We start from the raw sequence: 19,371 nt of genomic DNA, 5'->3' as shown, positions 1-19,371 counted from the left end.
GGTGCAAGGGCTTCAGAGCCGAGGTGATGAGCAGCTCCAGAGCTGAGCTTGGAGCCCGTCCCTCCCACCGAGAGCCCTGCTCCCAACCTGCCGCCCCCTCCTGGGTTGGGGGTGTCTGCGCGCACCCAACCCCAACCAGCTGCCTTTCCTGCCGCAGGAAGAGGATTAAAGTTTGGGAGCGTGAACACTTAACTCAAACAGCACTTTGCATTTCCTTCCTGGGCAGCTGGGGTCACAAAGTATGATCGAGCCGAGCGCAGTGCAGGAACCGGCCCCCCACCCTACCCCTGCGCGCTGCTCCGCGGGCGGAGTCGGAGCCGCCGGCGGGCCGGTGGGGCGGAGCGATTGTGACCTGTCCGGTCCCTCCCTCCCGGCTCTGTGATGCTGCGGGGCAGCTGCTGGCCCAGTATGCCTGTCCCCGGCACCCTCCCTCCCGGTGTCACAACAGCGGAGGCGGCTGTATCTGGAGCAGTTGGGGTGGGCAGGCCCAGGCGGGAGCGAACGGGCTACTGGAGCGGCCACGATGGTGAGCCTGCGGGGCCGGGGCGCGGGGGACGCTGGGCCGGGGATGGGGAGGGAAGAGAGTGGGGGCGCCCACCCCAGAGCCGCTCTCCTCCGCGGCTGACAGCTAGCGCTTTGGGTCCGCGGAGCTCGAAGTCTTCTAGGGGTGTCAGTTCAAGGTCGAGGGGTTCATACCCTCGCCCGGGGTGGGGGTGGGGGGGACACCCACCTGGTGCCAGTGGCCTTTTCCTAGAGAGAAAGTAGAGTCTGGGGCGAGTTGCGCCTAAAGGGAGATTTGTGCAAGCAGGTGAGGAGAAGGGGACCAGGGGAGGTTAGGTTCGGAGACATCACCGTGGGGCAACTCAGGGGCCCGGTGGGGGAGACGGGCCGGCGGGGTGGGGTTGGGCAGGCAGTCCGGGATTCCCGACTTGGGGGTGGGGGCTGGGCCAGGCACTGGGTCAGGTCCCACCAACCAAGTGTGACAGAGCCCCACGCTGGGGGCTTCCTTCTTTCCCACCCCGGGGCCATCTGGCTTGGGTCTGGGACACTTCCACCTACAGCTCAGCTTCCCAGGCCCTGGCACTTGCTTCCAGCTCCCCAGTTTTTCAAGCGGGTCAAAGCCAGAGGACTTTGGCACACAGGGTTTCAGACCACTTCTTTCCTTTCCTACCCTGGCTGCGGTGCCCCCACCATCTGTCTGTCTCCCTCTCCTCTGGGACTGGGATCTCACTTGCTGGAGAGGTCCCACCAGCCCGAGGCCCTCCCCTCGCCCCCTGAGTCCTGGGGTGGGTAAAATTTGCTGCCAGTCCACTTCACCCTGATGCCTCAAAACACAAAGAACCCAGAAATCTCGTGGGCTGGAGGCCCCGCTGTCTGGGGCTCAGGGAGGGTGGCAAGATTGACTGGGGGAGGGGGCGGCGTCAGCTTGACTGGCAGGCCAAGGTCAGGCTGTCCTGGCACTCCTCCTCCAGTGTCAGTGGCCAGCAGGACAGGTGAGAACCTCCCTCCTCCTCATTCTGGAAAGTGCCCAGGGCCCCTGGCTCTGGCCCCAGCTCTGCCCATCCGAGCTCCAGGCCTGCTCCCCAGAGCAGGCTCCTAGGGAATACTGGGACAGTGGCCAGAGGAGTCCACCCCTGCCTGAGGCCAGGGGTCATAGAGGGAGCCCAGAGCCAGGGGTTTCTGGAGTTTTGGGCTCCTGGCTTTGCAGCTAGCTATGTGACTTCAAGTCACTTAATCTCTCTGAAGTAGTTTTTCTCATCTCCAAAATGAAGAGGGGTTATGGTTCAAATTTTCAAAGCTCCACCTAGCTTTACTATTTTAACCTTTTCATTGCAGAGAAATCCAAGCATATACAAAATGAGAGCATTATAATGAACCCCTGTATATGCCTCAACCAGTTTCAACAATTATCTACTTAATGATGAGTCTTACTTCATTCACTCCACCGCCACCCCCGCCTCCCCCGTTATTCTGAACCACATCCCAGGCAGCTCACTCAAGATCTGATATTTAATATTTATAATATCCAGCACATAGCTAGTGCTGTGTAATTTTCAGAGTGCTGCCTCTTACGTGTTCCAATTCTCACCTAAAAGCTGCAGTGAGGGGATCCCAGGACCCAAATCCAGCTCTCTAAACAGACATCAACGTGCACTCAATAGGCAGGTTTCTGAAAATATCTAGCAAATAAAAAAATGTAAAGTAAAAACCTTGTTTTAAATGTGCTACAGAATCTGAAAGATATTTAACTGAAAATCTATGGCTGAATGTTTTGGAAAGAGACTCTTTGTTTTGAAACACTGAATTTTATGTAACAGGTTCTATATGGAGCATTTATATACATGGGCAGCACTGTCTTGATGGGAAGACATTTTTTTGGTTGACTGTTTCACACTTACAGAACCTCTTTTTTTCCTTTTTTTGGAGTGTAATTGCTTGTCAGTGTTGTGTTAGTTTCTGCTGTACAACAACATGAATCAGCTATATGCATACATGCATCTCCCCCTTCTTGAGCCTCCCCGCCCCCATCGTCTTCCATCCCACCCTCTAGGTCATCGCCGAGCTGAGCTCCCTGTGCTGCACACAGCTTCCCGCTAGCTGTCTGTTTTGCGTATGGCGGTGTACGTATGTCAGTACTCCACTCTCAGTTTGTCCCATCCTCCCTCCACCCCCATGCCCACATGTCTGTCCTCTATGTCTGCATCTCTATCCTTGCCCTGCAAATAGGTTCATCTGTACCATTTTTCTAGATTCCATATGTATGCATTAATATATGATATTTGTTTTTCTGACTGACTTCACTCTATGACAGACTCTAGGTTCATCCACATCACTACAAATGACCCAGTTTCAGGCTCTCTTTTTAAAAACCCCTTGACTTGTTCCTAAAACCCTAGGATGACTTTGGGGCACACCCGGCCCCAAAGTCCCACCCGTGCAGAAGGACTTTCCTTCCGCAGTGTCTGGACTCCCCTCTGGAGGGCTGGGAAGGCTGCCCATGTTGAGGATGGGCTCGGCATTTCTTAGGTTCTAAGTGAGGATTTTATAACTAACCCTGTAACTGAGCATCCCAGTCTGCTCCCAGGGTCCGTCTGGCAAGCAGTTCTCCTGGGAGCCAAGGCTGTGACACCTGTCTCGGTGTCAGTGACTCCAGGCCTCAGAGAAAGTGTCTGTGGCTCACAGGGGATGAGGGCACAGCCTGCTCACTGCTCTCCTCCTGGGTTAGCAGCATGCCTGTGCATTCTGGGGGGGAACTGACATCAGATGGCAACAAAGAGCCTGTCTTCCTGCAGAGCTGAGAGGCTAGAGGGCAGAGTGTTCGGGGTGAGATGGACACTGCTTCTGCGTCCGCAGGCCTCTGCGGGCTCCCTTGTGCAGGTGTTGTGGCTGAGCGCTGCAGAGTCCAGGCGTGTCTTCCAGCTCGGCACCTGCGGGGGCTGCGGCCACTGCACTGTTCTCCCTTCCCATCACTAAGTACGGGTCCCCTGAGGTCCCTAGGCACGTCGGCAGTGTGTCCATAGGAAGCATCCAGGCTTCGGTTGGGCCCACGCAGAGCCCAGGGGTGACGCTCTGTCCTCTCTGAGGGATGTCTCAGTGACCTTGAAAGGAAGAGGGGAAGTTAAAATAGGTTTTGAGAAGGAAAGAGCTGGCATGTACAGGGCTAGTGATGGGGTGGGTGGGAGGATGTGGCGCTCTGGGATGGGGTGGACACTGCTTTTGCCTTTGGCCACCAGGGACCCACAGTGCTCTCCGTGGTCTTTGAGGCCAACGTCCCCCTTTGGCGTCTTCCTGTTAGAATTTCTCTGTGATGAGCTGCGTGTGGAAGAGACCGGGAGGACAGTGGGCACCACGTGTGGCTGATTAAAGCTTGCTTGCTCTCTCCTGTGCCTGACCTGAGTGTCGGCTGAAGCTCAAGGGCCTTTGGCCTCATAGTGTCTAAAGAGTCTGGGAGTCTGTGACCGGCCCGGCCGCTCCCCAGGCCGCCTGTGGTACCTTGTTGCTGCCCGGCTGCGACGCCGGCCATCTGAGTCCTCACCTGATGTTAACTGAGGTCGACTCTGTTCCTGCTGTCGCCAGCTTGCTATCTGTTCTCTGAGTCCAAATATGATCTAATTGAAGGATTTTGAGAAGAGATAACGCAGCCTCCCAGGAATCATGTTGTTCTTGCTTTAATCATCCCTCGGGAACCCTGGCTCTGCTTTTCACTCGTTGTCTCTGACCTGGATCCTGGCATGATTCATCATCCCAGCCTGACAGCTGGAAGTACGTGGGCCTAGGAGTAAGCTTCCTGAGGGCAACCGTGTGGGTTGACACACAGGTGGTCGGGGTATGTGGCCTGGTCCCGGGTTTTCACTGGCCCTCACTGCTGGCCTGTCAGTTCCCTTCCAAGATAATATGCCCGTTTTGCTGGCTTGTGATACTTCAAAACCATTTTTAAAGCTCCAGAGCCTCCTTCTGCAGAGGACTGCAATTAACGTGTCTGAGTTCTCTGAGAACAAATGAAAAGGAAACAATTAATATTAAAATAGAAATCATGTAAGGTTGACACCAGGAGAGATTTCTGGCCGTGGAGTTAGACCAGCACTGTCAAGTCTGGAGCACATTTTTCCTACTGTTCTGCAGAGCTGGGCACCCTCTCCATGGAGGATGGTCATGGGCACACGGCCTCCACCAGCCTAGACTTCGGACAGCCTAAGCAGTCCGTGGGAGCTGCCCTAGATTCTCCTGCTCCAAATCCAGCTGAAATGACCCAGATCCTACCAGCCTGTCTGAATTTTCCACGCAGCCTGCAAATAGTCCTCCCCCCAGGAAACCAAGCCAGAAGCTGTTTTTTCTTCCTTTAGCATCCACTGCCTTGCAGGCCCTGGCCACCCGCTCCTTGTTAAGCAGGGTTTTCATTCCAGTCACCCCTGAATTTATTGAGCACCTGCTGCATTCAAGCCCTGTACTCGATGCTGGGAATCTGGCAAGAAAACAGGGGCTCCTTGCTGTCCACCAGGAAAGTCGAACAGCGAACCGTTAGCTAGGAGCATGCGATACAGTGCTGAAGGGGAGGTGGCCCATGCTGGTGTGGGGGCTTCCAGACCTCCAACAGGAGAGGGCGATGAGTGAGCATGCTGAAGGGTGAGCAGGAGTTGGCCCAGCCCCTCTCGATGCCCTCTTGTGCACTTGGCTGTAGATCTGCTGCAGGAGTGGATAGAGCAGGGCACTTCTGTCGTCACCCAACACTAGGTCTGGGTAGGGGTGTCATACTTTGCTTGGGGAAGGGAGCTCCTGTGTTAAGACCCTCCATCTCCCTCACCTTCACCCCCTGGGTTGCTGGGCCGAGAGGGGACCCCATTCCTCTCACAGGGTCCCAAGAGCAGAGAGCTGGAGTCAGCTCTACGAGCCCAGAGTCAGGATAGAACTGGGGGAGGAACAGTGTGAGAAAGAAAGCTTGAGCTCTGCCGGCCAGAGAGGGAATCTGAACCAACCATGAGTTTGGAGCAAACACTTGATGTAAATACCGTCTGCTGGGTCAGCACACCCCTCTCCCTCTCAGTGCACACCAGCCCTGCCCCACCTCTCTCCACCCCCCTCTCCTTCAGTACACACTAGGCCTGCCCCCACGCCTCAACACACACCAGCCCCCATCCCCCCCAGCACACACCAGCACCCTCCTCAGCACACACCAGCCTCTCCCCAACCCCCCAACACCAGGCCCTGAGCACAGGCTAGGTCCTTCCAGGAAGGGTGGCCTATTTTCTGAGGCGCCCACACCAAGCCGTTCTCTTCTGTTCTCTCTGCAGTGGAGCTTTTTCTGGTCTGGAGTGTTGTTGTACAAGCTTTCCTGGGCTCCAGCTGTCAGGCTTGGGCTGCAGTGAGCGTGGGGGCTGCTGTGGGCATGGTGGACCGCTGTGGGCATGGGGGGCCAATGTAGGCGTGGGGGGCTGATGAGGGCGTGGGGGGCTGATGATGGTGTGGGGGTGTGGCCCCTGGGCCCTGGGGGCTCAAGAGTGAGAACGAGGCAAGGGTCCAGGGTGGTGTCCAGGAGAGGACTCTGCAGAGGTCAGAAGGTCTGGATTTCAGCCCAGCCTCTTTCCTTACAGAGCTGTGAAATTCCCAGTCTGTCCTTTACCTGTCTGAGCCTCAGCCTCTTCATCTGTAAAACAAGGGGTGGGAATCGTATTAGATGACCTGTGAGGCTGGCCTGGCTCGAGCTTCTGAAGGCTCTGAGCTCACAAAACTCCCCGATTACCTGTCTTGGGCATGAGAGCCGCCCCCAAGGCTGTCAGCACTGGACATGCTCCTGGCTTTTCTGTGTAGAACCTCCAGGCAGGAATGGGAGGTGGTGACAAGTAAGAGTCGCTGGAGAAGCGGGTGGGATCCTTGTCCCCTCAGGGCAGGTGCAAACGGGGCACAGATGTTAGCACTGGGGGCCTCGCCTAACTTCATTTCACTGGTGATTTCCTTGTGTAACTTTATTTTATTTATTTATTTATTTTGGCTGTGCTGTGTGGTTTGCGGGATCTTAGTTGCCCAACCGGTAATTGGACCCTTGTCCCCAGCAGTGACAGCACCTGAGTCCTAACCACTGGGCTGCCAAGGAAGTCTCCCGTGTGTAACTTTACAGCCCTTGTTTGCCCGACAAACTGGGCTCTTGGTAATTGCCAGCTGAATGAATGGCGAAGTGGAAAGGGACAGGACAGGCCTGGCCCTTGTCGATGGGTTGCTATGTCAACGCACCCTTGTCGATGGCCCTTGTCGATCGGGCCTCACCTGGACCTCGCTGTCTCCTGTCTTTAATGTTGGGTTGTCAGCATGAGAGCTGTCAACCCTTCAGAGAAGCATGGCAGCGTGTCGCCTGCATACCCGTCGTCCAGATTTAATCATTGCTATTTTTCTGCCATGTTTATCTGCTGTGCTTGTTGAAGTCAAGTCAAATGTAGATGTCATGACATTTTACCCTAAATGCTTCAGAAGTGACTCTAAAAATAAGAGCTTTTCGATACTTAACTACACTTTCATTATCATGCTTAACAAAATCAATCCGTTTCTCTATTTATCCCCTCAAATATTTTGATTTGTTCAAACCAGAATTGAGTTAACATTCACACACGCTGTGTGTATGTTATGTTTCTTAAGTTCCCCTTGATGTGGGTCCGTTCCTCCCTCACCTTTGATTTTCATGAGTTGAGAAGATCGGGTCAGTTGCCCTGCGGAACTTACCAGCTTGTGGATTCATGCTCGTAGTGTCTCTTATCCCTGGATCCCTGTGTTTTCTATAAAGTGGGAGCTACTTATAAAGGGTTTAATACATTAAGGCTGAGTATTTAAGTTTTAACAAATTTTATTTTTTTATTGGAGTGTAATTGCTTTACCGTGTTGTGTTAGTTTCTGCTGTACAGCAAAGTGAATCAGCTACATGTGCACATATGTCCCCTCCTTCCTGAGCCTCCCTCCCAGCCCATCCCCCGTTCCAGCCTCTAGGTCATCACAGGGCCCTTAGCTGAGCGCCCTGGGTTGTACGACAGCTTTCCGTTGCTGCCTGTTTTACACGCGGCAGGGTGTATGTGTCAACGCTGCTCTCTCAATCTGTCCCATCCTCCCATCCCCCTTTGTGTCTACACGTCCATTCTCTACATCTGGGTCTCTATTCCTGCCCTGCAAACAGGTTCCTCTGTACCATTTTTCTATGTTCCATATGTATGTGTTAATATACAGTATTGTTAAGGCTGACAAGAAGCTTTCCTGGGAGGTGTGCGTGTCCTACTGCATTATCGGTTTTCTCGCTGCCGTCCCAGGGTCAGAGGTTACAATCCATCCCAGGGTCAGAGGCCGGTAACCATTGAAGTTAACTTCCCCTTGTGACCTGTAAGTAACAGTGATTCTTTGGCACTCTGTGAACATCTAGTTCCCCTTCAGTCCTTGTCCAAATCAACTATATAATTAGAAACTATTGTATGCAATATTTCTTAGTGTATTATTCCTTCCACCCTGACTAGCTCACTGTCTTCTGTTAAAAGAAATGCTCTCCCTCATCAACAGGGCTGTTTGGATAGGTAGATGCGTTTCTCTCCTGTGGGCTTTTTTTCTTAACAACATGAAGGGCTTGTGGATTTTTGTGTGTCCATCCCGTTTCCGTTGACTACTGCTGTTCCTCTTTCTGACCCTCGGGTTGTTTCACCTTTGGCCTAGGGAGCCTCTTGTGGTTTCTGAGCCCTTTCTGGGTCTGTGCTCTTGGGCTCCCCATGGTGTTACAGAAGGTCCTCACAGGGGATCGTCTTGTGTGTTCCTTGCCCCAGACCTGGACGCCCCCATCCCAGGGAGTCCTGCTTTCTGCTGGTGGAGACTGGCGCTGAGAGGCCGCCCTGGAGGCATCTATGGGCCCATCAGTTATTTCTGAGTCTATCTCATGCCTCCAGTTACTCTTGTGAATTAGTTTGACAAGGAAACCAGCTCCCTCCTCCTGAATGTTGTGTGCCCATGTGTGAGGCTGATTTCCGCTATAGAGAGTGGCGTATTGACTCGCATGAGGTTAAAGCGATGTGTGAACATCTGCGTCCCCACGTTGGTGGTCTTCAGGACTTCAGATCCTTCTGTCTTCTCCTCTCACCTTTGATCTTCCTGAAATACCCCCGCGTCCTTCCAGAAAGTCCCAGAGCACCCAGGAAGGGGAGGGGGGCGCCTGGAGATGGTTGGGGGTGGAGCCACAGGACAGCATGTGGGACCAGCTCCTTTCAGGCCTCTCCAGGTCCCCTCGCTCACATGCCCCACCCCCGAGGAGGCCATGGCTTCCTGTGAAAGTGTGGTCCAGTTGGTAGCTGCTGGATTCGGGGGTTCTTGGGGAAGGATCCTGCTTCCTCAGGCCTGAATCGAGCCCTAGGACGAAGCCCTTTCATTGTAGGAGGAGGGGCAGCCTGAGGTCTCCGGCTTCCCATGGGTGCATCTTCCAGGGGGAGAGTAAGGCTACAGGGATGAAAATGCATGATGATGATGCTGAAGACAAGGCTGACCATAGCAGAAGTGATTGTGGTGACTTGTGCTTTTCACACGCAGGGAGGTTATGTACCTCAGCCCAGCCCACACAGCACAGCTCGTAACTTGAGAGGCAAGATTCGTGAGCAAAGCCCTTTCTTGTCCAACAGGCTCACGGAAACGTGGCCGGTTGTATTCCTGGCCAGGCCTCTGTGACACCCGGAGGCCAAACAACACAGAGACCGGCGTGCACATTGCACAGCAGCGTTAGGGCACTGGGTCCTGATGCCTCTGACCACCCCACACCCACACTGGGAGAGCCCCAGGGTCCCAGGAGTCCCACACCCCTTGCCCAGCCCTGGTCTCTGGAGGCTGTACACCACGCTTGGTTTCCCTGGAGCTGGAAAATGCCAGCTCGGGTCATGGATAAGAATAGAAGGCCACACACCAGGCACATGGTTCCCGGCCCAGCTCTGTCCCAGGCACAGAGGCTCCTTGTGAGGCCAGAGCTTCCCTGGAGGGGCGTGGGGGGTGATGGGCACACCATCCCAGCAGAACCATAACACACTCACACACACTCACGTCTGCACACACATACACACTGCCACTCTCGAACACACTCACAATCACACTCTTACAAACATACACCCACACATTTATCATTTCACACATTGAGACACACGCACCCCTCCCCATCCTAAGCTGTTAGTACCAGAACCAATCATGTAATTGTGGCTTCACACCACAACACGGAGAAGGACCCTCTGAAGGTCAGCTTTATTTGGCTCTTGGCCTGATGGGTGAGGGAATAGGTTATGGTGGCCACAGACGAGACTTAGCTTGCCTGTCCCCTCCCAGCCCTTCTCTGCTGATGTGCTGATCCTGTTTTTTAAAAAATAAATGTTTATTTTAAATATTTATTTATTTATTTGGCTGTACCAGCTGTGAGTTGCAACATGTGGGATCTAATTCCCTGACAAGGGATTGAATCCAGGCCCCCTGCATTGGGAGGGCAGAGTCTTAACTGCTGGGACCCACAGGGAAGCTCCTGTACTGACCCTTTCTTATTCCTACATTTGTATATGAAACAGTAATGACACCCATGATACAGACTCCAAGACACAGTCTTCCCGTGAGTGTTTCTCTGCTCGGTGATGGGGAGATGTGAAGTGTGTGCGTGTGCATGTGTGCGTGTGTGTGTGAGAGATAGCGTCTGGGAGACTCTGGCTGAGGGAGGAACATGATCAGTGCACCAGGCACAGCGGTGGATTCGAGGATGGATTCTGCTGTTCTCACTGGTTCTTCTTGGACCGGCTTCACCGGTGCAGGAGTCCACCTGTGGTTGGGAATTTCATCTGTTTCATCTGTGCGGCTGGCCCTCTCTTTCCTTTTCTTGACACAAAGGATTAACCGTGGAAAGCCACCCTCACAGCAAACCATGGAGCTGGGGTTCTTCCTTGGAACCGAGTCTTGATCCACATGCCATGGGGCCCAGAGCCCACCTGCTGGGCAGGGGCAGGGTGTCCTGCCTGCCAAGTGCTAGGGAGGGACACGCCCTCAGAGGCTGGGCCTGGGGGCCTGGGCAGAGACCGGCTGGGGCTCTGACTGGCCTGCTCTCTGCCTGCAGCGGGAATGCATATCCGTCCACGTGGGCCAGGCTGGGGTCCAGATCGGCAATGCCTGCTGGGAGCTCTTCTGCCTGGAGCATGGCATCCAGGCCGATGGCACCTTTGGTGCGCAGGCCAGCAAGATCCATGACGATGACTCCTTCACCACGTTCTTCAGCGAGACCGGCAATGGGAAGCACGTGCCCCGGGCCGTCATGGTCGACCTGGAGCCCACAGTGGTGGGTGAGTGTGGGCCAGGGTCCTGCCCAGGAGCAGCACCAGGCTGCAGAGGCCGTGGTCCACCATGGTGCTGTGGTCCACCGTGGTGTCTGGGGAGGCTTGGGAGGCTGACCTCCCCATGGAAGGGTGACCCTCCAGACCCCCACCCTCCCTATGTGACTCTTGGTTCCTGGAGCCCTCCCCAGTCTCGGGGTCTCAAGTGGGGATCAGAGGTCTCTGCTCCTCCATTAAAGCTCCAGCCTGGTGCTCTCCCCCCAAAACTGCTTAGGCAGACCAAAATTGCCAAGATTGTTCACTAAATACTAAGAATCAAAAATACCAGTAATTTCAGAAATTATAAGAAGCCCTCACATAGTCAGTTTCCCAAAGTGTATGTTTCCAATTCTGCACTGATTGCAGTCTGTCCTGGTGGGCCTGGTGTAACTTTGCAGCCTCTCACACACGAGACGAAATAGCAGCAGGCACTTTCTCTTACAGCCCGAGGTTGATGGAGGTTAGAGTGAACCTCGTCTGGATCTTAGGGAAACAGGAGTACTGACTTGTGTCAAGGCAGGATTCTTGTTCTCCCTGCCGCCAAGCCCACAGCGCCCCTGGTTCAGTCCACACTCTTCATCAGCATTTCCTCAGCTTCAAAGCCTGCTCACCAGCAAAGACGGATGAGTCCCCAGGGATGTCTGGGCACTGCCTTTAGGGCCTGAGCACTGTTTCTGGAGCCACAGACACCAGGCCCTCCACCTTTTGGACACTTGTACCAATATAGAAAGGACAGATGACCTTCCTGGGCCACTGCACAGATGGGTGCTTTCCCTGGAGGAGCAGAGGGGTGCTGTAGAGGAGAGGGGATGGCGGTGGGGCCTAAGGCACCCTGGTCCGCTGGGTGTCCACTTTGGTGGGCCTAAGAGGTGAGCAGAGCCCCCATGCCACTGGAACCACTCTCGGGCTCTGGCTCTTCTGGAACCTGGAACACAGCTTTGCTTCCAAGTTGTTCTGAAATATCTCTAATGCCTGATGTGTATTGTTGCCTCTGGAGATGGAAGTTAGGGCTGGGACAATCCCAGGGAAGCCTGGGAGCAGGTCATTCTGAATCTTTCCCTGTGTCCCTGAAGCATCTGGAGGCAAGTGAAGGTGGTTATATTCTGGGGTAAATTTTGCAGCATGAAGGAAAAACTGGAGGGAAGCCTTGGGGGTCCGGGCAGTCAGACTTGGTATCTGCCCAGCTTTGTAAACAAACCCAAGGCTCCCTAAGGTCCTGCCAGCAGAGCAGCTGGTTTCTCACTGCTGCTTGAGTCCCAGGCTACTGCTCTATTGGAGCCTGTGTTACCCTGGAATTCCCTTAGCCTCGCAAATGTATTCTGGGGTTATCTGTTCCACCTCAGTGGAATTTAGTAGATAGGGGTGTCGTGTGTTCTCGTGGGAGGGGGTGTCTCCTCTGGGAACCAGGGGTAAGACTGATGGTCGCCCTCTCTCTGTAGATGAGGTTCGGGCCGGAACGTACCGCCACCTCTTCCATCCGGAGCAGCTGATCACGGGAAAAGAGGATGCAGCTAACAACTATGCCCGGGGCCACTACACGGTGGGCAAGGAGAGCATCGACCTGGTGCTGGACCGCATCCGCAAGCTGGTACGTGTGTGCAAGGGCGGGGAGCTGGAGAGCCCGCCAAGGTCGACAGGCCGGCGGGAGGACGTGGCCCCCGGCTGCAGGATAAACACCTGAGACTTGGGAATTTCTGCTTGTGTTCTGTAAGAGGCATGTGCTGGGTTGGCGCCCCTTCCTCCTCCTGGGCCATGTGGGCTGCCCTCCAGGCTGGTGCCTGGTAGCACGTATGGATGCTCTGCGGTGGTGATGGGGAGAAATCCCAGGGGTGAGGAAGGTGGAACTCTTTGCTGGATGGCAGCAACAGGTTTCAAAGCATTTTTTTGTTTTATTTTGAGCAGGTTGAAAAGGTGAATTTATTTCACTTAACAAGGCATTTAACTTGGAGGAGAAGAGGAAGACTGTTGATCTATTTCAGCACTTTACAGATGCTATTACAAATGTCACATACGTTCCTTTGTTTAATCCCCTAAACAACCATACAAAGGCAATCTTGTGCCTGGACTCTACAGTTGGGGAAATAGAGAGCCTGAGTGATTCAGTGACTTGGTCTGGGTCCCCCAGCTAGAAAGTGGCTGAGTCAAGATCTGAGCTGGGTTGGTTTGACTGGGAAGCTCAGGGAGTCACTTGTCTACTTGAGCCTCATTCCTAATCTGTACAGTGGAGAGGCAAGCTTGATCAGGGGCTCTTGACTTGGGAGCTAAGGGTGCCGAGTTTTCGCGTGTTCACCTTTCCTGTTTAGAGCAGAGTTCATGGGGGTCATCAGTCGCAAAGTCATTTGCGATCCCCAAAGTTCAGAACATCCAACTGAACACAGTCATAGATCACGTCCAGCGGGGAAGTTCCATGACTTGCGAACTCTCTTAGATCTAGTGAGAGCTCACTGTCCTTGCTGATCACAGTAGGACTTCTCACTGAACGATTACAGTAACCTTATTTATGAGAGGAATGTGTTTATTGTCCGCACTTTAAGAAGAAACGTGAGTCTGGAGGGTTCAGTAACTTGCTCGAATATTTACAGCTGGGAAATGGCAAAGGTGATGTTAAATCTCAGGGTCTCTGACCCATTTATCCCTCTGAAATTGGTACCCTGAGCCACCTTGCATGGTTGGGCTGGGCTGTATAAGCCTGCAGTTTCCACAGAATCAAAGGACAGGGTCAGGGAAAGGGGCAAGGAGCTGGGGTCCACACGGGGCAAAGTCCTTAACCACCATGGTTTCGGAACCTCATTCCTGGTGCAAACAGGCCACTGGGCTGGAAGCTTCGTGGACCTGGAGGCGAGAGCGTGTTTGCTGCCCCATATTTCAGCCGTTCCTCCCAAGAGTGCTGCAGCTCCTGTGTGTTTTCTGACTTCCGCAAGGACGGTTTGATTTCACCCACTTGCAAATGTTGTGGGATGGAGCAGGCGGACAGTGAAGGCCGTCTGCCGGTGCCCACGCAAGGGTGTCCTCAGAGCTTTGTCCATGTCCTCCTCTCCCAGACAGATGCCTGCTCGGGCCTGCAGGGCTTCCTCATCTTCCACAGCTTCGGGGGCGGCACCGGCTCGGGCTTCACGTCTCTGCTCATGGAGCGGCTTTCCCTGGACTACGGCAAGAAGTCCAAGCTGGAGTTTGCCATCTACCCGGCCCCCCAGGTCTCCACAGCCGTGGTAGAGCCTTACAACTCCATCCTGACCACGCACACGACCCTGGAGCACTCGGACTGCGCCTTCATGGTGGACAACGAAGCCATCTACGACATCTGCCGGCGCAACCTGGACATCGAGCGGCCCACGTACACCAACCTCAACCGGCTCATCAGCCAGATCGTGTCCTCCATCACGGCCTCCCTGCGCTTTGACGGCGCCCTCAACGTGGACCTGACCGAGTTCCAGACCAACCTGGTGCCCTATCCCCGCATCCACTTCCCACTGGTCACCTACGCGCCCATCATCTCAGCCGAGAAGGCCTACCACGAGCAGCTGTCCGTGGCCGAGATCACCAGCTCCTGCTTTGAGCCCAACAGCCAGATGGTGAAGTGCGACCCTCGCCACGGCAAGTACATGGCCTGCTGCATGCTCTACCGGGGGGACGTGGTGCCCAAGGACGTGAACGTCGCCATTGCCGCCATCAAGACCAAGAGGACTATCCAGTTTGTGGACTGGTGTCCCACGGGCTTCAAGGTGAGAGCAGGGGACACGATGGAGACAGACAGCTAGAGAAGCAGAGGGAAACCAAGGATGGGGAGGAACGGGTGGAGACTGGGGTCCTGGGCTGACACGCGTTCCAGGGAGCTTTGGGACAACACGGGGAGAGGGGCGTAGGCCAGTGTAATGCTAATTTCATTCATTCATTCATTCGTTCAGGTGCTTGTTTTAGGCCTGGAGAGCCTGGGAGGGGGGCGGTTACTGGAAGAGGGGAGGGGCAGTATTGCAAAGGGGGAGGGCCCACCGCTCCCACAGGATGGTCTGTAAGCATCTCAGAGGTCTGGCAGGAGAGAACTGAGGCCAGTGTGTGCAAGTGGGCTAACCGGGCCGAGCGGGTGGGGGTGGCCCTGATCTGACCCCAGATCAGAGAATGCAGTGACCGGATTATTCAAGTTGCCAGAGAAGAGGTGCAGTTCCCTCCTCTAACAAAGCATGTGTCCTTCTCCCCAGTTTGTTTTGAAAAATTGTTCACCTTGTATGTTTTCATCAATTTAGAGTAAGGATAAGAAATTTTATGGTTATTATATGGCTGTGATTCGCTTACATTATGAAGCCCTGACGTTTCCACTAAGCAGGAGTGAGCTGGGAGCCGGTTGTAGGTCTGCGTTCTGTGGGTCACTGGGGGGATAGAAGACCCCAGCTCTCAGGACCAAGGATGCTCTTGGGAGCTGCCCCTCTGAGTTGCCCTGGCTGGACAGGCAACTGCCTCTGCCCAGGGTCTCTCATCAGAGTTCACCATCAGAGCAACTGCCACTGTTCACGTTAGCTAGTCCCCTCCAGCAGGCCTTTAATAATTCAGGGGTTTACCGAACACCAGGGGAGGCTGTGCCAGTTGCTGGAGACAGAGATGAGCTCATCGTCTCAGTTTTCCCTGGTGGGACTTTCGCAAACGAGGCACCGCGTGCCAGGCTCTTGGCTGAGCCGCTGATGGGCGAGTGGCCTCCGCATGGCTCTGCTCCCACCCTCGGCCGGAACCCTCTCCTCTGCACTGCACCTGTCCTAACGTGGCAGTTCTGGTCACTCTTGTGAAAACATTCACGATCTTACCCTGAGTTGTTGTTATTTTCTCTTTCAAACAGAAACAGCAAAACAAGCTGGTAGTAAAATAAATAGGCAAAAAAAGGGTGGTCGAGAAATTAACAAAAAAGCGATGCCCCCATACTCTCATCCTTTTATTTATTTTTTAAAGTCTTTATTGAATTTGTCACAATACTGCTTCCGTTTTACATTTCTGGTTTTTTGACCACGAGCCATGTGTGATCTTAGCTCCCCAACCAAGAGTCGAACTGGCACCCCCTGCATTGGAAGGCGAAGTCGTAACCACTGGACCAGGAAAGTCCCCTCGGCCCTCCACTTCTAGCTGAAGTTCGGGGTTATGACCAGAAGGATAAGGCAGTGCTGGAACCTTTGGCTGCTTTTCAGAAAAGCACACGCCATGGGGGTGGATGGTGTTGGAGTTCACGCGGTAGCATACTCCCCAGGATGTCTGTCCCCACTGACAGGGGTCCAGGGCTGCTGCTGTTGAAGAGGGAGCACAGCTGGCTGGTCCAGCGGGCACGTGATGTGGCACTGCCTTCCCCCCTCACTTTGATCCTCTGCCCCCGTCTCAGTGTCACTTCCACCCCCACGATGCCGCTTTCGTCTAAGAGGAACGGTAGACCATTCTGGGTCACCCGCCTTGTAGCATCACTTCCACCCCCACCATGCCGCTTTCGTCTAAGAGGAACCGTAGACCATTCTGGGTCACCCGCCTTGGCTCTGTAGCCTGGTGCCACTCCCACCTCTGCCTCTCAAGAGGACTTGTATTTTAAAGCTGTGAGTTTAAGAGATTGGCAGTGCAGATCCAGTGGCCTAGGCAGGAGAGGCATTTGGGGAGCAGCTCCCGGTTCTCAGTGTCCCGTGGGTGTCGTCACAGTGGTCACCTGAGGCCCCTCCCAGGTCCCCAGAGTTCTTGGTTTGGAGTGTGTGTGGGAGAAGGGAGATTTCCAGGATGGTAGCCCCCCTTCAGCTGGGCCAGACCAGCTTGGAGGGCCCAGGGCTGCTCTCCAGCTGTGGTGCCTGGGCTTCTCATTGCAGCGCCTTCTCCTGCTGCAGAGCATGGGGCCTGTAGCGCAGCCTCAGCAGTCGTGGCGCACCGGGTCGGTTGCCCCGAGGCATGTGGAGTCGTCCCGTGTCCTCTGCATTGGCAGGTGGATTCTTCACCCCTGGACCACCAGGGAGATCTTAGATTTCCATGCTTTTCCTTCAAGAAGCCTCACACCCCAGAGGCAGAGGGCCTGGTAGATGCAGACACCATCCCCAGAAGCTTTTGCACCTCCTTATTTATTGCTTGAGGATGTCTCTGTGATCTTTTAAACACCACCCTTCACCCTTGGTGGGGCTTCCCAAGGGGCTCAGTGATAAAGAATCCGCCTACCAATGCAGGAGACCCAGATTCGATATCTGGGTTAGGGAGATCCCCTGGAGGAGGAAATGGCTACCCACTCTAATATTCTTGCCTGGAGAATCCCATGGACAGAGGAGCCTGCCAGGCTACAGTCCGTGGTATCACAAAGAGTTAACAGGACTGAGCTGCACTCACGCACGCAAAATTCACCCTTGGCAGAGAAATTGCCCTAAATCTATTGACAGCATAACTAAGAGAAAACCTGAAATTCCCCTGGAAGGAGTGAATTCACAATAACTTCCATCTCCGGGCACTGCGCAATCCCCTGCCTGACCCCATTCCGGACCCTCACTTGTCTGCTTATGTCTCCTAGTGGAAGGTCGTTGTTGAATCGCGCAAAGACGCCGGGATTCTTGGCCCCTGGAGGAGAAGAATTCAATCCGGGGCCAGAGACGAGGCTTGATCACTCAGAGCTTTTGTGTAATAAAGTTTTACTAAAGTATAAAGGAGATAGAGAAAGCTTCTGACATAGGCATCAGAAGGGAGCAGAAAGAGTACCCCCCTGCTAGTCTTCAGCTGGATGTTATATAGTCACTAGCAGTCTGTTAATGAAAGAAACGAATGTCTTAAAATTCAGAATGCCACCAGGCCCCTCACCCATAAGATGCATTTTGGGATAATCTTGGCACCAAATGGTTTATCCTGGGCCATAAAATGATTAACTTGAATCTTGAAGAAGGGCAGACCACCATACAAATAGTTTCATTTACATAGATTAGGGGAACAATATCTGAGTATAACATACTGGTTTGTCAAGTAGGTTCTGAGCCAAGAGGCGGAACCGACTTGAAGACAGAGTCTGGGGTAAATGTATAGCACATTAGCATAGCTTAAGACAAACATTTCCATGAGAAAAAGGCATTGGTTATCTCTAGGTTTCAGAATAGTTAACTTCAGGCGAAACCAGGTGTCATTATGGCAACACAGTATTTTAAGAGAAACCTCCTTTTAATAAATTTGTATAGAGAGGGAAAAAATATCGCTAGTTTGTTTCCTCCTGCCGCTTGAGAGATAAAAATGTCTGACTGCTGCTGCTGCTGCTGCTAAGTCGCTTCAGTCGTGTCCGACTCTATGCGACCCCATAGATGGCAGCCCACCAGGCTCCCCCGTCCCTGGGATTCTCCAGGCAAGAACACTGGAGTGGGTTGCCATTTCCTTCTCCAATCCATGAAAATGAAAAGTGAAAGTGAAGTCACTCAGTCGTATCCGACTCTTCGCGACCCCATGGACTGCAGCCCACCAGGCTCCTCTGTCCATGGGATTTTCCAGGCAAGAGTACTGGAGTGGGGTGCCATTGCCTTCTCCGAAAATGTCTGACACTTGCAGGCTATTTCCTCTGTTTGGAGACCCCTGGCCTTCCTGCCTGTTACCCTCTCACTAGGAGCATTTCTGTCAGCTCTTCCCCCTCGAATTTCCCCACCCAGTCCCCTTACTTCTGCTTTCTCTTCCACATGCACTTCTACCTGCCTGCCCCCCACCTTCACATGTGATGTGATGTGGGGGCAGAGAGGGGATGTGATCCTGTCTCATCACATCCAGGCCTGCTGCCCCGTACCCTCCCCACTACATGACCAGGGTGCCCCAGCTTGAGTTATCCGCTGACCACCGCGTTTCGGTCCTCTGTTCCCAGGTGGGCATCAACTACCAGCCCCCCACGGTGGTCCCCGGAGGAGACCTGGCCAAGGTGCAGCGGGCCGTGTGCATGCTGAGCAACACCACGGCCATCGCCGAGGCCTGGGCCCGCCTGGACCACAAGTTCGACCTCATGTACGCCAAGCGCGCCTTCGTGCACTGGTACGTCGGCGAGGGGATGGAAGAAGGCGAGTTTTCCGAGGCCCGGGAGGACCTGGCTGCCCTGGAGAAGGATTATGAGGAAGTGGGGACTGATTCATTTGAAGAAGAGAATGAAGGGGAGGAATTTTAAATACAGATGTTCCTCCTGCCTGTGTCTCTTTATTCCTGCTACCCCTCCAAGCACGTTAACCCAGCCTGGATCCTGACACCAGGGCCCGTGGGTGATGAGCCCACACAGACGCTGAGCTCTGCCAGACCCTCATAAGGGGATGGCGGCTTTGTGTCCCCAGAGGAGACCAGAGTCACTGTCTCTGGGTCAGGGTGGGAGGCCGAGGCAGGATTTAAGATTCTAGATGCTGCTGGCCCCACCGCAGACACAGCCTCCTGGCTGGGAAGCAGGCAGTTGAGACCTGGGCTTTGGGAGGGCTCTGGAAAAGGAGTGGCTCTGTGGTCAGGGCTTGAGGAGAAGCAGGAGTGCGTTTCTGCCCCTGTAACACACAGAACAGCAGCGGGGTCACCGCAGGCAGTTCGGTGCTATGACCGAACT

At 54.1% G+C, this 19,371-nt stretch overlaps 1 protein-coding gene across 1 annotated transcript; it reads left to right on the top strand.

The window, feature by feature from the left end:
• Window positions 1–372: 372 nt before the first annotated feature.
• On the top strand, window positions 373–18,972 carry TUBA8 (tubulin alpha 8). Its single transcript, XM_070371623.1, has 5 exons — window positions 373–526; window positions 10,586–10,808; window positions 12,278–12,426; window positions 13,880–14,560; window positions 18,661–18,972. Exons 1-5 carry the CDS (start codon window positions 524–526, stop codon window positions 18,952–18,954), a joined length of 1,350 nt encoding a protein of 449 aa, XP_070227724.1. The 5' UTR covers window positions 373–523; the 3' UTR covers window positions 18,955–18,972.
• The last annotated feature ends 399 nt before the right edge of the window (window positions 18,973–19,371 follow it).

Source organism: Bos mutus, chromosome 5, assembly GCF_027580195.1.
Source record: "Bos mutus isolate GX-2022 chromosome 5, NWIPB_WYAK_1.1, whole genome shotgun sequence".
NCBI lineage: Eukaryota > Metazoa > Chordata > Mammalia > Artiodactyla > Bovidae > Bos > Bos mutus.
This window is presented reverse-complemented; position numbering and strand designations above follow the sequence as displayed.